This window comes from Hyperolius riggenbachi, chromosome 9 (genome assembly GCF_040937935.1).
Source record: "Hyperolius riggenbachi isolate aHypRig1 chromosome 9, aHypRig1.pri, whole genome shotgun sequence".
Taxonomy (NCBI): Eukaryota; Metazoa; Chordata; class Amphibia; order Anura; family Hyperoliidae; genus Hyperolius; species Hyperolius riggenbachi.
This window is the reverse complement of record NC_090654.1, coordinates 164,818,077-164,835,092: the sequence shown is the minus strand read 5'-3', so window position 1 is coordinate 164,835,092 and position 17,016 is coordinate 164,818,077. Positions and strand designations below refer to the sequence as shown.

General features: G+C 43.3%; 1 protein-coding gene across 11 annotated transcripts in view; it reads right to left on the bottom strand.

Annotated features, from left to right (window-relative positions):
- Positions 1-17,016, bottom strand: part of CACNA1D (calcium voltage-gated channel subunit alpha1 D) — a 665,324-nt gene that overhangs the window by 360,819 nt on the left and 287,489 nt on the right. For all 11 annotated transcript variants that reach the window (XM_068253651.1, XM_068253660.1, XM_068253661.1 and 8 more), the window contains exon 6: positions 55-207. In XM_068253651.1, coding sequence (XP_068109752.1) covers positions 55-207 — 153 coding nt within the window. The remainder of the gene's footprint in view (positions 1-54; positions 208-17,016) is intronic.

Genomic DNA, 17,016 nt, shown 5'->3' with positions numbered 1-17,016 from the left:
CTTTTATGATTATCATTTGTACAGTAAATACAACCCACACACTACCTTACTTACCAGAGCCACCGAGATAACAGGATTTGTGCATTTTTCCCACAAAAAGCTCTAGGCCAATAATAGCATAAATAATAATTACAAATAAGACCAAAAGAGCTATGTGCAGCAAGGGAACCATGGCTTTTATTATGGAGTTCAGGACAACCTGTAAACCTGGAAAGAGAATGGAAAAAAGATATCAAGTTTAACATTTAACTCTATTTTTGCTAATGAAAAAAGATTATTTTAATTAGATCAATTGATATATTCCAATCATTTTAGCAAGCTGTGTTGCAGAGACACACCTGATGAGCTCTGGAGCTGAACATGTAATGCACTGCTATAACTTCTTACTGTACATGGTACATCTCCACAAATGGGTCTCAATGCATCTTCACAGGTGTACATTTTCACAAACATACTGAAGAAGAGTTATCACACTGCCAATGCAATGTTAGCATAGGTTGAAGATATTGGGCCTGATCCAATGCATTTTTTCTCCTAAGTTTTCTACTAGGCGATATTTTTCCATTATAAATAAAATGTTTTTTAAGCCACCGGCAAGTTAGAAAATATTCATAATATTTTTAATAGTGTTTTTTGTCTACTTCTTGGTACTTTTTCAATTCCAGAGGGCAAAAGTTATTTTAAACAAAAGATGAAAAATTATCTCCTAGAAGGAAACGTGAATTGGATTGGGCCCATAGACCCATATGCAATTAACTTTTTCTCCTGAGTTATCTCCTAGGAGGTAATTTTCATATTCTCTTTAAAATAACTTTTAAGAATGTTACAGTTGAAAAAGTACCTAAAAGTTGTTGAAAAAGTACTAACAAAATTACTTAGATTTTCTTGTTTGCTGGTGGTTTAACCACTTCGCATCCAGACCTTGTTTCCCACTGATGAGCCAGAGCAGTTTTGACAGTTTAGCTAGGTACTTATTTAATCAGAAATTATTTTATCCCTACTTATGACACAGCTGGCGGCGGGGGACCAGAGGATCCGGGAGTGACATAGAGGGCACAGGATGGCTGCAGGGGGCTGGTAGAAGCCCCAGGTAAGTGAAACTCATTTTTTATAGGGTTTAGGTTCCCTTTAAGCCCCACTGAAAACAAAGATGATCTCTATAAGGGCAGTCTCTAGTCCAAATAGTTATTGTGGCCAGAAAAAAAAATCTCCATTCCCCCCATAAACCATGGTGGGCATGGCAGCAGAGAATAATTATGTGCAGTACAGTTCAATAAAAAGGGGAACTGTGAGCTTCACTAAGTGCAATGTAGCAAAAAGTGTGTGTGTTCATAACAGATCATGGGTGGGGAAAATAATGGGCATACCACAAACGTATGTGTACCTATGTAATAAGCTGTAGCCACCACTGTATTAATGTGGAACATTACTGTTACCCATACACTATGCCTGTGTATTGTCAGGCTATATACAAGCTTCACTGATCCTCAGGCCACAGTGTACAGTAAAAAAACATATACTTGACAAATGACAATACATACAGGAGGTAAAAAAAGAATTGAACAAATCAGTGTGTTTCTGCTGTTAATATAAAATGTACACCAGTAGTAGAAACAAATCCAAAACTATCCAACAGCACCAATAAAACTCCACTGTTATTGATAATCAGAGCAGGACATACAAAAATGGCTGATACGAGTTAGACAGTTATGTGTTAGGCACACAGAGATGTTCAGATGTTGGTAACAACCCAAGTAATCCACAAAAATAAAGAAATCCAAACAAGTAAGTCCATAGATTAAGTTACATAGTTTGGTTGAAAAGAGGACATCTGACCATAAAGCTCAAACAGAAAAAAAATAAAAAAATAATACTGCACGCTCGCATATCCCAGTTGTTCCATAGGAAGGTATAAATACATTATTTGTAGTAAAGAAGAATGACACAGAGAATAAGCATTGATCACAAGAAAAAGGAGGAGCAAAAAGGGCATGAAAAGCCAATAAACCAGTTAAAATCTGTCTGCATTTAGAAAGAAATCCTGCCACATCAACTCAAATTAATATTGGCTTAGTCTTAATTGATGCAATATTAAGAGGTTTTTCAAGGAAAAAACACAAAGTATCTTATGTTGAGGAAAAACTAAAAGCTCTCTCAAGACCTCACAGCAGCAAAACATACTGATAGCATTGGGTACAGATGTATTTCTATGCTTGTGAATGTTCCAGTGAACATCATTTGGGCCATAATCCGGCAGCGAAAACAACATCATTTCACCATGAGCCAGCTATGACCAGGTGCTCCTTGAAAGATTTCAGATTAGTTGTCCAAGAGCCAAAGATCACTGAGAGCTTCATAAATAGCAGGTACCGCTAATGCAAATAAATCAATAAAAAAATCGTCTTGCCAGCACATCTCACTATGCAACTACATTTCTGTGTATTGAAGGTGTTCTGGACATATGCAATTCACTTTTTTTCACCTAAATTTTCTCCTAGGAGATAATTTTTCATCTCGTGTTTTAAATAAATTTTCAGCACACTGCAATTGAAAAAATACCAAAAGAAGGTGAAAAAGTCAAAATTATTCTAGGTATTTTCTTGCTTGCTGGTGGCTTAAAGAGAGACTGAAGTCTCTCAAAATACAGGTTTTTAGTTTAACCACTTCAGGACCACAGTCTTTTCGCCCCTTAAGGACCAGAGCCTTTTTCTCCATTCAGACCACTGCAGCTTTCACGGTTTAATGCTCGGTCATACAACCTACCACCTAAATGAATTTTACCTCCTTTTCTTGTCACTAATACAGCTTTCTTTTGATGCTATTTGATTGCTCCTGCGAGTTTTACTTTTTATTATATTCATCAAAAAAGACATGAATTTTGGCAAAAAAATGATTTTTTTAACTTTCTGTGCTGACATTTTTCAAATAAAGTAAAATTTCTGTATACATGCAGCGCGAAAAATGTGGACAAACATGTCTTTGATAAAAAAAACCCCATTCAGTGTATATTTATTGGTTTGGGTAAAAGTTATAGCGTTTACAAACTATGGTGCAAAAAGTGAATTTTCCCATTTTCAAGCATCTCTGACTTTTCTGCGCACCTGTCAGGTTTCATGAGGGGCTAGAATTCCAGGATAGTATAAATACCCCCCAAATGACCCCATTTTGGAAAGAAGACATCCCAAAGTATTCACTGAGAGGCATAGTGAGTTCATAGAAGATATTATTTTTTGTCACAAGTAAGCGGAAAATGACACTTTGTGACAAAAAAAAAAAAAAAAAAAGTTTCCATTTCTTCTAACTTGCAACAAAAAAAAATGAAATCTACCACGGACTCACCATGCCCCTCTCTGAATACCTTGAAGGGTCTACTTTCCAAAATGGGGTCATTTGTGGGGTGTGTTTACTGTCCTGACATTTTGGGGGGTGCTAAATTGTAAGCACCCCTGTAAAGCTTAAAGGTGCTCATTGGACTTTGGGCCCCTTAGCGCAGTTAGGCTGCAAAAAAGTGCCACACATGTGGTATTGCCGTACTCAGGAGAAGTAGTATAATGTGTTTTGGGGTGTATTTTTACACATACCCATGCTGGGTGGGAGAAATATCTCTGTAAATGACAATTTGTTAATTTTTTTTACACACAATTGTCCATTTACAGAGATCTTTCTCCCACTCAGCATGGGTATGTGTAAAAATACACCCCAAAACACATTATACTACTTCTCCTGAGTATGGCGATACCACATGTGTGGCACTTTTTTGCACCCTAACTGCGCTAAAGGGCCCAAAGTCCAATGAGTATCTTTAGGATTTCACAGGTCATTTTGCGGAATTTGATTTCCAGACTACTCCTCACGGTTTAGGGCCCCTAAAATGCCAGGGCAGTATAGGAACCCGACAAATGACCCCATTTTAGAAAGAAGACACCCCAAGGTATTCCGTTAGGAGTATGGTGAGTTCATAGAAGATTTTATTTTTTGTCACAAGTTAGTGGAAAATGACACTTTGTGAAAAAAACAATAAAAATCAATTTTCCGCTAACTTTTGACAAAAAATAAAATCTTCTATGAACTTACCATACTCCTAACGGAATACCTTGGGGTGTCTTCTTTCTAAAATGGGGTCATTAGTGGGGTTCCTATACTGCCCTGGCATTTTAGGGGCCCTAAACCGTGAGGAGTAGTCTGGAAATCAAATTCCGCAAAATGACCTGTGAAATCCTAAAGATACTCATTGGACTTTGGGCCCTTTAGCGCAGTTAGGGTGCAAAAAAGTGCCACACATGTGGTATCGCCGTACTCGGGAGAAGTAGTACAATGTGTTTTGGGGTGTATTTTTACACATACCCATGCTGGGTGGGAGAAATAACTCTGTAAATGGACAATTGTGTGTAAAAAAATCAAAAGATTGTCATTTACAGAGATATTTCTCCCACCCAGCATGGGTATGTGTAAAAATACACCCCAAAACACATTATACTACTTCTCCCGAGTACGGCAATACCACATGTGTGGCACTTTTTTGCACCCTAACTGCGCTAAAGGGCCCAAAGTCCAATGAGTATCTTTAGGATTTCACAGGTCATTTTGCGGAATTTGATTTCCAGACTACTCCTCACGGTTTAGGGCCCCTAAAATGCCAGGGCAGTATAGGAACCCCACAAATGACCCCATTTTAGAAGGAAGACACCCCAAGGTATTCCGTTAGGAGTATGGTGAGTTCATAGAAGATTTTATTTTTTGTCACAAGTTAGTGGAAAATGACACTTTGTGAAAAAAACAATAAAAATCAATTTTCCGCTAACTTTTGACAAAAAATAAAATCTTCTATGAACTTACCATACTCCTAACGGAATACCTTGGGGTGTCTTCTTTCTAAAATGGGGTCATTAGTGGGGTTCCTATACTGCCCTGGCATTTTAGGGGCCCTAAACCGTGAGGAGTAGTCTGGAAATCAAATTCCGCAAAATGACCTGTGAAATCCTAAAGATACTCATTGGACTTTGGGCCCTTTAGCGCAGTTAGGGTGCAAAAAAGTGCCACACATGTGGTATCGCCGTACTCGGGAGAAGTAGTACAATGTGTTTTGGGGTGTATTTTTACACCTACCCATGCTGGGTGGGAGAAATAACTCTGTAAATGGACAATTGTGTGTAAAAAAATCAAAAGATTGTCATTTACAGAGATATTTCTCCCACCCAGCATGGGTATGTGTAAAAATACACCCCAAAACACATTATACTACTTCTCCCGAGTACGGCAATACCACATGTGTGGCACTTTTTTGCACCCTAACTGCGCTAAAGGGCCCAAAGTCCAATAAGTATCTTTAGGATTTCACAGGTCATTTTGCGGAATTTGATTTCCAGACTACTCCTCACGGTTTAGGGCCCCTAAAATGCCAGGGCAGTATAGGAACCCCACAAATGACCCCATTTTAGAAAGAAGACACCCCAAGGTATTCCGTTAGGAGTATGGTGAGTTCATAGAAGATTTTATTTTTTGTCACAAGTTAGTGGAAAATGACACTTTGTGAAAAAAACAATAAAAATCAATTTTGTGTGGCACTTTTTTGCACCCTAACTGCGCTAAGGGGCCCAGAGTCCAATGAGTACCTTTAGGCTTTACAGGGGTGCTCAAAATTTAGCACCCCGCCCACTTGCCAGGACAGTTAACAAACCCCACAAATGACCCCATTTTGGAAAGAATACACGCTAAGGTATTCCATGAGGGCCATGGTGAGTTCATAGAAAATTTTATTTTTTGTCACAAGTTAGCGGAAAATGACATTTTGTGAAAAAAAAAAAAAAAAAAAACACAAAACCACAATTTCTGCTAACTTGTGACAAAAAATAAAACATTCTATGAACTCACCATGCACCTCACGGAATACTTTGGGGTGTCCTCTTTCCAAAATGGCATCATTCGTGGGGTCTGTCCTGGCATTTTAGGGTCTCTGCAATCATTACATGTATGGCCAGTATTAGGAGTTTCTGCTATACTCCTTATATTGGGCATAAGGGTAATGCACTGTGGGCTGAAAGGAAAAATGAACGTCAAACAATCAATCAATGTGGATGAAAAAATATCTGCCAAAAAATTTTGAAAAAAAAAAAAAGAGGAGGAAGGCGTCTGCCAGGACATAGGAGCTGCCGCCCCAAAAATCCAAACCCACCAGCTCGTATGCCCTGGCAAACCTGATTTATCCATTCACACCGATCGATGTGGATGAACAAATCATTGCCAGAGTTCTTTTTTGATACAAAGTGTTTGCCAAAGCATATGAATCCCCAACACCACTCCTCGGCCCATATGCCTCGGCAAACGTATCTTTTTGACTGCGGAGGAGAAATCTCGTCCTGCAGCGCTGCATGCACCGACTTGTGTGTAAGCTGACAGACGCGCAATGTTCTGTCAGGATGCACCATCAGTGCTGCAGCTGATTGGTCGGTCTGGATAGAAAAAAAGAGAGAAGAAAAAAAGACAAAACAATAGAAAAAGGAGGGGAAGGCGTCTGCCAGGACATAGGAGCTGCCGCCCCAAAAATCCAAACCCACCAGCTCGTATGCCCTGGCAAACCTGATTTATCCATTCACACCGATCGATGTGGATGAACAAATCATTGCCAGAGTTCTTTTTTGATACAAAGTGTTTGCCAAAGCATATGAATCCCCAACACCACTCCTCGGCCCATATGCCTCGGCAAACGTATCTTTTTGACTGCGGAGGAGAAATCTCGTCCTGCAGCGCTGCATGCACCGACTTGTGTGTAAGCTGACAGACGCGCAATGTTCTGTCAGGATGCACCATCAGTGCTGCAGCTGGTTAGTCATTCGCTCGGTCCACCTGGAAGGTTATTGGATGGAAAAAGAGAAAAAAAACCCCAAAAAACAAGCAAGCAGCAAAGCAATTACTTCATTAACATTAATAACCTTTGAACTTTTTTAATAAAAAACTTAACATTGCAAACCAAACATTAACTTCTTTGCTTACCTGTTTTTTGTTTTTTTTTAACTTACCTCCCGAGGACAAACCTCTCCTCCCCCATGGAACAATGTGCGAAGTGCAAATTGCACAGAGTTGTGGCGAAATACATTACGCAATTTGTCCCAAGTGAAAGGAGAGGTTTCTGGCAGCCCTGTGTATTAGGGTCTCTGGAAACCCGATGTTTGGTTTCACACTGCATATTGACATATCCGGTGGGTCGAGCCCGCCGCACCGTATCGTCCAAAACAGACCTTCAGGCAATACCACAAGAGTAGCATTCGGCCTAGTAATGAACTGCGTCGCCATAGACTAACATGACTTCCGCGCCGATCGATATTGCCACAGAAGCCACGCAGTAACGTAGGCCTGCACTAGCGTTAAGTCAAGCACTTCCGGCGTAGGGGGGGACCGCAAAGTGTGACTTTTGCTAGGCATTTTGCCCTAACGCATCGCAGCAGTGTGAAATAGCACTGAGAGACCCTTGTGTGCCTACCGCTGTGTGTGGAGTTCCCTACTCTCTAATAGTGTACCTGCTCGTGGTACCTCTCAAAACACTCCCCTAGGCATAGGCCAGGCTGGTCAGGACAGGTGGGACAATAAACAGTGGTGTCACGCCTTATTCCAGCCCTGCTGCAGACACGACAGCGTTTTCTTCGGATTCGTTGACCTGGGGTAGTCGGAATTGGATAGGCGTAATGCCTTCCATGCAGCCGGCTAGTTGCATCTTGGGGTTGGGCCACGGCACCTCCTGGATACAGGAGTTCCATCACGATCTGTTTATTAAATTGAATAAACGAGCCAGTTCTCCCAGCCTTACTGTAGAGAGCAAAGCTGTTGTAAATTGCCAATTGAATGAGGTAAAAAGACACTTTTTTATACCAGCGTCTTGTTTTTCGGGCAACTAAATAGGGCGCTAACCTCTGGTCATTGAAGTCCACCCCTCCCATGTTAGTATTATACTCGTGGACGACAAGGGGTTTTTCAATGACCTTAGTTCGCCGTTGAATTTCAACTGTCGTGTCTGCGTGAATGGTGGACAGGAAGTAAACCTCCCTCTTGTCCTTCCATTTCACCGCGAGCAGGTCGTCAGCACACAAGGCGGCCCTCTGCCCCCGTTGAAGTCTGGTGGTAATGAGCCGTTGGGGGAAGCCCCGGCGACTAGGCCGCACGGTGCCACAGCATCGGATTTTTTCTATTTTTAAGTGCTGAAAGAGGGCCACACTTGTGTAATAATTGTCCACAAAAAGATGGTACCCCTTCTGGAACATGGGTGACACCAAGTCCCACACAACCTTTCCACTGCTCCCCAGGTAGTCAGGGCATCCGACCGGCTCCAATTTTGAGTCTTTTCCCTCATAGACCCTAAAATAAGATGTATAGCCTGTGGCCCTTTCACAGAGCTTATACAGTTTCACCCCATACCGGGCGCGCTTGTTTGGGATGTACTGTTTGATGCGAAGGCGCCCGGTAAAGCGTATGAGGGACTCGTCTACGCAGATGTCCTGGTCAGGGGTATAAGCATCTGCAAATCTGGATGACAGGTGGTCTATGAGGGGTCGAATTTTGTGGAGCCGGTCAAAAGCAGGGTGGTCACTTCGATGACAGATTTCGTTGTCATTGAAGTGCAGGAAGAGCAGGATGTTCTCAAATCGTGTCCTGGACATGGCAGCAGAGTACAGGGGAACATGATGTGCTGGGTCCGTAGACCAATAAGACCGCAACACATTCTGCTTTACTAGTCCCGTGTGAAGGAGAAGGCCCAAAAAAATTTTCATTTCGGAAACTTGGACTGGTTTCCACTGAAAAGGCTGGGCAAGGTACTTTTCCGGATTGGCGGTTATATATTGTGTGGCCTTACGGTTGGTCTCTGCCACAATTAAGTCCAAGAGATCCTGGGTGAAGAACAGATAGAAAAAGTCTAGGGCCGATCCTAGATTATCTGTCTCCACCTGGACTCCAGACTGGGCGGTGAAAGGGGGAAGTACGGGTGCGGCGGAATCAGGGGATTGCCAATTTGGGTTTGCCAGCACCTCTGGTAAATTAGGGGTAGTACGGGCCCGTCTTCTTGGTGGCTGCGACTGGGATCTTACTGCACGTGCCACCGAACCAGTTTCAACTTCCATGCTGGTGCTCGCCACTTCACCAGGGTCTACGGAAGTACTGGTGCTAGGTCCAGGAGATGTTGTGCTGCTGGTGCCTGCCCCACCATGAAATCTCAGACCAGCACGAACACCACTCTGCTGCCCTTGAGGCTGATCCTGCGCCACCTGCAGTCCAACAACATGGGGTGTGGTACGCCTGGCTTTAGCCGGGACCTCAACCTCGTCATCACTATCGGTCAGTGAGCCACTGCTCAATTCAGGTTCAAACTCTGACCCGGAAGATTCGTCGAATGAGGCGTCCCAATCGTCCTCATCCGACTGGGCCATGTACCTGAGAACCTCATCATCGGAATACCCCTTTCTTGCCATGGTGGGCTGCTAAATTTAGGGGGTATTCCTCTGAGACTACGCAGAAAAAAGAGCACCTACCTAGCAAAAGGGAGTATTTGAGAGGTAGAAAGCTGTGCTCACTGAGTTTTGATAAAAAAAATAAATCAAAACTGAGGTTTACAGTGCCACAGCTATTGTACAGTGTTTTTTGCAGTGATCAGAAAAAAAATTCTGTCACTGCGGTGGGGCGGGCTGAACGCAAGTGCAGGCGAACGATCAGGCCTGATCGGGCAAACACTGCGGTTTTTTTTGTGGATCCTAGTGACCCTAATAGATCTGACTGCGATCAGTAATGATCACTTACAGATACTATATAGTACCAATGTTGATTAGCGACAGTGATGACGCTAATTAGTGACTGTGGTGCAGTGGGCTGAGCACTAACTGACACTTACAAAGGGGCCTAAAAAAGTGACAGTTTTCACTGTTTTTAGATCACTTGGATAGTGACAGGGGGGTGGTGGCGAGTGGGGAATCGGAGGCAATCAGAAACAATCACAGGACAATCAAAGGCAATCACAGGGCAATCGCAGGCCAATCACAGGGCACTCAATTCCCGGGACAATCAAAGTCAATCACAGGGCAATCAAACCAATCACGACACAATCAAAGCCGATCACAGGCCAATCAAAGCAAATCACAGGCCAATCACAGGCCAATCACAGGGCAATCAAACCAATCACGACACAATCAAAGCCGATCACAGGCCAATCACAGGGCAATCAAAGCCGATCACGGGACAATCAAAGCCGATCACGGGACAATCAAAGCCGATCACGGGACAATCAAAGACGATCACAGGCCAATCAAAGGGCAATCACGGGACAATCAAAAAAAATCACGGGACAATCAAATACAATTACAGCACAATAAAATTGAATGTCAGCACAATGAAATTGAATGTCAGCACAATCAAATACAATTGCAGCACAATCAAATACAATGCACTGGGAAGGTGATTGGGGGGGGGGGGGGGCTGAGGGCGATCTAAGGGTGTGGGGGGTTGATTAGGTGCCCGCACGGGGCAGACTGGGTCCTGATCTGGTGGGTGGCAGACACAGGGGGTGACGATAGGAGATCAGTGAGGGATTACAGGGGAGAATAGATGTAAACAATGCACTGGGGAGGTTATCAGGAGGGGGGGGTCTGAGGGCAATCTGAGGGTCTGGGTGGGTGATCAGGTGCCCCCAAGGGACAGTTTAGGGTCTGCGCTGATGGGTGGTGGTGACAAGGGGTGATAGACAGGTGATAGATGGGTGATAGACAGGTGATCAGTGGGTAAGACAGCTATATAGCTGTATACAGCATACAGGGGGGTGGTCTGGGAGAGGGTCTGGGGGGGATCTGAGGGTAGGGGGGGTGATCAGGGGACCCTAGGAGGCAGTTAGGGACCTAACCTAGGGGATAGCGTCCCTAGATAGTGACAGGGAGTGATTGATGGGTTTTTAGGTGGGTGGTGGGGTGCAGATGCTGGTGTGCTGGGGTGGTCAGGGGGGGTTCTGAGGGCTGGGGTGGGCGATCGGGTGGTCTGTGTGGGGCAAAGAGTGTTTGTGTGCACTTAGCTGCAAGGCTGCCGTCCTCTCTGATGGTCGCACGACGAGTGACCATCAGCGGAGGAGGCAGCCAGTATAATACACTTTGTTACAATAACAAAGTGTATTATACTCCTCTGATTGGCCGGATCGCCGCATTTGAAACCCGCCGGCGCTGCTAATTGGCCGGCGGGTTTCCGTGCAGAGTGGGCGGAGCCTATTGCCGGCGGCGATCGCGTCATTGATGACGCGATCGCCGCACAGCCACCGCTGATGCCGCCCCCGCCGATGGGCGTATTGCGGTCGTTTGGGCCCGGTCTTTGCCGCCGCCCATCGGCTGGGGGCGGTCCTCAAGTGGTTAAAAATCTTTTTAATATCAATGCCCTAACTGAAATGCTGCATCCCCGTGGCTGCACACTAACTAAATCACCCCAAACTCCCTGGGGCACATTGCGTCGAGCGCTTCCATGAAGAGGCAGAGCTTTGGGCAGTAGCTCTGCCTCTACACGCATCCATCTGTGCAGATCACCACCTTCGCCCGCCCCTCTCAGTCTTCTTTCACTGAGAGGGGCGGGGGAGAGGCGGAGATATGCACAGATTGACGCCCATGGAGGCAGAGCTACAGCCCAAAGCTCTGCCTTCCCGGGCAGCAAAATCCACTACTAAGAAAGTCGTGGATTTTTGCTGGGGAGTTTGGGGTGATTTAGTTAGTGTTCAGCCGTGAGGATGCAGTGTTTCAGTTAGTGCATTGATGTTAAAGAGATTTTTAAAATAAAAACCTGTATTTTGAGAGACTTCAGAGTCTTTTTAAAAGGGATCTATATATAGTGTAAAAAAATATCAAGGAGAAAACTTAGAAAAAACAGTTAAAGGGAACCCAAGGTGAGAGGGACATGGAGGTTTCCATATTTATTTCCTTGTAAACAATGCCAATTGCCTGGCAGCCCTGTTGATCTTCTGGGATAAATAGTGTCAAAACCCTGAAACAGGCATATGGAAAATCCAGAAAAAACGGAGTCAGAGTACCTGATTTGCTGCATGCTTGTCCAGGGGCTATGGCTAAAAGTATTAGAGACACAGAATCAGGAGGACAGCCAGCCAACTGGTATTGTTTAAAAGGAAATACATATGGCAGCCTCCATATCCTTTTCACCTCAGGTACCCTTTAATTGCATTTGTGCCGGTGTATTTATGAGTGTGATATTTGTATGCTATGACCAAGTGTTTTTTGAGTCTCGATAAAACAGAATTGACAAATTATTTATTCAACTCCACAAATGCAACGCATTTTACGGGCGTGACCCCGCTTCCTCAGGCAAAAATGGGAGCATAACTCAGTGGGTCAAGCAATAGGTTTGAGCTCCTCTGCAGTGTTGTAACTTAAATATATTCAATAGGCAGTATTTCACATAAATAAGCCCCTCACCTGGCTTCTGTCTTGTCTTCGGCTGGCTGGCCTGTGTGCAGTACTCGGCTGGCAATTATGCTGGGCTGCCTGGCTGGTGGTGATGCTATGCTGTGCTGTGCTGGCCTGGCTGTTGGTGATGCTGTGCTGGCATTGCTGGTGGTGATGCTGTGCTGCTATTGCTGGTGGTGATGCTGTGCTGGCCAGTGGTGATACTGTGCCTGCCTGGCTGACGGTGATGCTGAGCCGGCCTGGATATGCTGGGTGCTGGGCCTGGGGCTTTGCTGGGCTGGGCAATTTGCTGGGCTGGGAGCATTTTTGGGGGCTTTGCTGGGCTGGGGGCTTTACTAGGCTTTGTTTGGCTGTACGCTTTGCTGGGCTAGGGCCCGGAGGCTTTGCTAGGCTGGGGGTTTTGCTTTGATGGGGGCATTGCTTTGCTGGGCTGGGGCCCCAGGGCTTTGCTTTGCTGGTCTGGGGAGCTTTGCTTTGCTGGGCTAGGGCCCTGGGGCTTTTCTTGGCTGGGGCTTTGCTTTTATAGGTAGCTAGGTATAGGGGCCTTCAGTATAGGTAGGTAGGTATAGGGGCATTCAGTATAGGTAGCTAGGTATAGGAGCCTTCAGTATAGGTAGATAGGTGTAGGGGCCTTCAGTATAGGTTGCTAGGTATAGGGGCGCTAAGTCTGGCACCCCGGGCGATTGCTCTATTCGCCCGGGGCTAGAAACGGCCCTGGGCACCCAGCCATAATGGATCTGGGGCACCATGGATACAGGTTTGGGGGCAGTGCCCGGATCAAGCCCCCTAACGACGCACCTGCCTCCATGCACCTTCACCGTTCAAGACTCCACTGCTTAAGAAAAATTAAGTTGAAGCTTGTTTTAAGTTTGGTGCACAACATTTGGACAAGCCAATAAAATACTGGGAGCATAAAGTCTGGACAGCGTTTACCATTATTAAAATCTGGATTTTATTGCACACAACATGTTTGGAGGAGAAATGGCATGGCACATAACCCCAAAAACACCATACCAACAGTGAAGTTAGGAGGTATGGGCTAAGCACACTTCGAATTGAAGGAAGGATGACTGGAGAAATGGATTGGAACATTCTTAACCACTTGAGGATGGGAATAAATAACCACCTAAAGTACCAGAGCCGTTTTGCTATTTTATAGGTGTCAGTTTGGATAGCCAGGCATAGGTGTCCCCAGTATAGATAGACAGGCATTACTCACCTCCCCAGCAGTGATGAGCGAAAATGCCAATATTCTTTTCACATTAGTTTTCACAAAAATAAAGTTAAATTATTTTTTTGAGCGAAAATTCCATCGAAAATAAGTTTTGTTATTTTTCGTGATTATCGCAAATTTTTGCAGTAAAAATATAGATTTTTCATGTTTTCACAGAAAAATATTTTTGTGAAATAATTTCCTAATGTTTTTGCATTTCAAAGCAAAAATATCGATTTTTCTGCGTTTTTGCTGTAAAAATATAATTTTTCACATTTTTCTCATGAAAACGTGAAATTACAAGCAATTTTTTGTGAAAAATTTCTCAAACCGAAAATAGGATTTTCTACGCAAAAATTACTTTGGTGAAAATTCACAAGCAACACTGCTCCCCAGGTCCAGCAAAGAGCAGCTCTCCCCGCCATCCAGGATCACACTGCCTGTAAGTTTCAGGTCCCGACTTGATGACATCATCAAGCCGGGACCTGACACTACAGGCAGTGTAAGGCTGGATTCTGGGCAGAGTGGAGGAGGAGTGATGATCACCATTGGAACGTCAGGAGAGGAGAGGTGAGTCCCGGTCCTCTTCTTCCTCTTCTGCCGCCACCTTTAGTGATCACTACAATCGGCGGCGATCATAGTGATCACATGATCAGGAGTCAATCACCCTGGCTCCTGATCAGTGAGGGGAGATGTCAGCTGTCATATGACAGCTGAATCTCCTTGTTCTGGTCAGTGCAATCGCGTCAGGAGCGGCGGGACTTTAGGAACGTTAAAGTTACGTCTTGTCTGCAGCAGACAACCACAAAGAGGACGTAACTGTAACGTCCTTGGTCCCAAAGGGGTTAATAGGAATCTGCTGCCATTTACCAGGATGCAGAAGATGAAACAATAATGGACATTTCTACAAAGCAGTAATCTCAAACACACAGCCATGGAAACTCTCGATTGGTTTCAGATGTTTCCAATATTTGGTGTAAATTTCATGTCAATGGCCTCAATTGGAAATCTATTTACTTAGATATACATTGACATGCTTAATACTTAGGTTGCCCTCTGTACAGCTTGGGGTTTGCCATTTTTTCATCTGAATCCCAAGTGTTTTTGTGTATACAAATTATTACTTCTGGACATCGATATTCCCAACGTTATTCCTAGGGATGGTCGGACATGCTCATTCATCATTCCTTGGAAATTTCGATTTCCGCAAAGGCCAATTTCTGTTTTCCAATTTCCATTTTTCCGATTTCTGAGAAGTATTTTATTAGCCTTTTTTTCTTTTTACTTTTTTTGCATCAGAGAATGCAAACAAATGAAAAAAGTCAGAAACCAGAAAAACGGAAATTGGAAAAAACAGAATTCAGAAAAACGGAAAATAATTGTTTTCATTGGTCTAAAATTACCGTGGTGATCCAATTTTTGCAAAACAAAAAAACTGCATTCTCTGATTGGACCAATGCTGCTGAGTTGTGTGATTGTGCTAAAATTACTAACTTGCGGTAATTCTGATTTCTTCAAAATCCCAATTCCTGCTTTCCGATTTCCAAATTCCGATTTCCAGATTCTGCTCAGAAATGCTGATTACCTATCGGAAATGTGGAAATTTCACTTCCGCAGAATCTGAAGGAGCATCCCTAGTTATTCCTAGTAACTCTCTGATTTGGGATGCATTAAATTCTATTGTTCATGTGAAAATCCATTTACAATTGATGCGGAAACACACGGACATTGGCAATAGCAGTTATCAGGAATAACAGGGTCTGGAAAAAAGCATTTCTTCTATACTGGAAAATGCGAAATTCAATTAATACAAAGGTATGAAACCAAAGCAATACAGCAACACTAATAGTTATTAACCTATTTTGGTTCCTGGACGTAGAAACTACGTCCAGGAACCATGCGCGCTACCGCGCGCTCCCGCGGCCGATCGCGCGCGTGGACGCGCGCTCCCGGCCGCGGATTCCGTAGCCAGGCAATCAGTGAATCGGGCTATGGTGCCCGATCACTGATTCCTCTCCCCCGCTGAAAAAGCGACAGCTTCTCTCGGAAGCTGCGCCTTTTCTGGCTGTTCCCTCCCCGATGCGTCACTCTAAGCGTGTGGTACGCTTAGAGTGACGTCATGTAAACAAACTCATGGCCGCCATCTTGTGGCCAAAAAGTAATACTACAACTGAAAATAAAAAAAAATGAAAATCAACACACATTTAGATTACAAATCTATTGTTTGTTTACCTCCCACCCTCCCAAAACTACCCAAATAAAATGTTTACTATAAAAAAACAAAAACATTACAATAAAAAAAAAACATGTAAATATTTACCTAAGGGTCTAAACTTTTTAAATATCAATGTAAAGATGAAATATTTATATATTTTTTTTATTTTAAACTTGTAAATAGTGATAGATGCAAAATGGAAAAAATGCACCTTTATTTCCAAATAAAATATTGTCGCCATACATTGTGATAGGAACATAATTTTAACGGTGTAATAACCGGGACATATGGGCAAATACAATACGTGAGTTTTAATTATGGAGGCATGTATTATTTTAAAACTATAATGGCTGAAAACTGAGAAATAATGAATTTTTCCATTTTTTTCTTATTCTTCCTGTTAAAATGCATTTCCAGTAAAGTGGCTCTTAGCAAAATGTAACCCCCAAAGAAAGCCTAATTGGTGGCGGAAAAAACAAGATATAGATCAGTTCATTGTGATAAGTAGTGATAAAGTTATAGGCTAATGAATGGGAGGTGAACATTTCTCACGTGAAAACGACGGAACCTGAATGGGTTAACTTGGTTGGAAAAAAAACAATGCTACACATTCAACATATTACCTAACTACTCACAATAATATCTTAAAGCCCATGTAAAGTCAAAAACAAAAAGCAGTAGACGATTTGTACTTTGTCCACATACGTAGCTTTGGATTGACTATATAAACCTTTCGTTAGTTAACATACTTTAATATATATCTTATAAAGTATATCTTATTAAGTCAGACAAAGGCGTACTCACAAATCATGGGACCTTCCAGCAAAACTTTGAGAAAGCGCCTCCCTATGTTCTAGCACCAGTGTTGCCCAATAATTATCATTATTAGGCGGCAAGAATAACGGCAGAGGGAGTTTTTAGCGGCACAGGAGATACTTATATCAGCGGAGATTGCTTTCCAGGGGGGTAGGTTAGGGCATCGTTAGAGGCAGGATTTATGGAAGAATAAGGTCAGATTAAGTAATAGTAAAATTTTGGTAAAAATTACCAATATTTTACTATCGGATTTAGCTAGAGCCCAATAGAACATCGGTAATTTACTGATATTCTATTAGCGGCTATCCTCGGCACCAAAATTACAGTGGCACCCTTTTCGATGTATG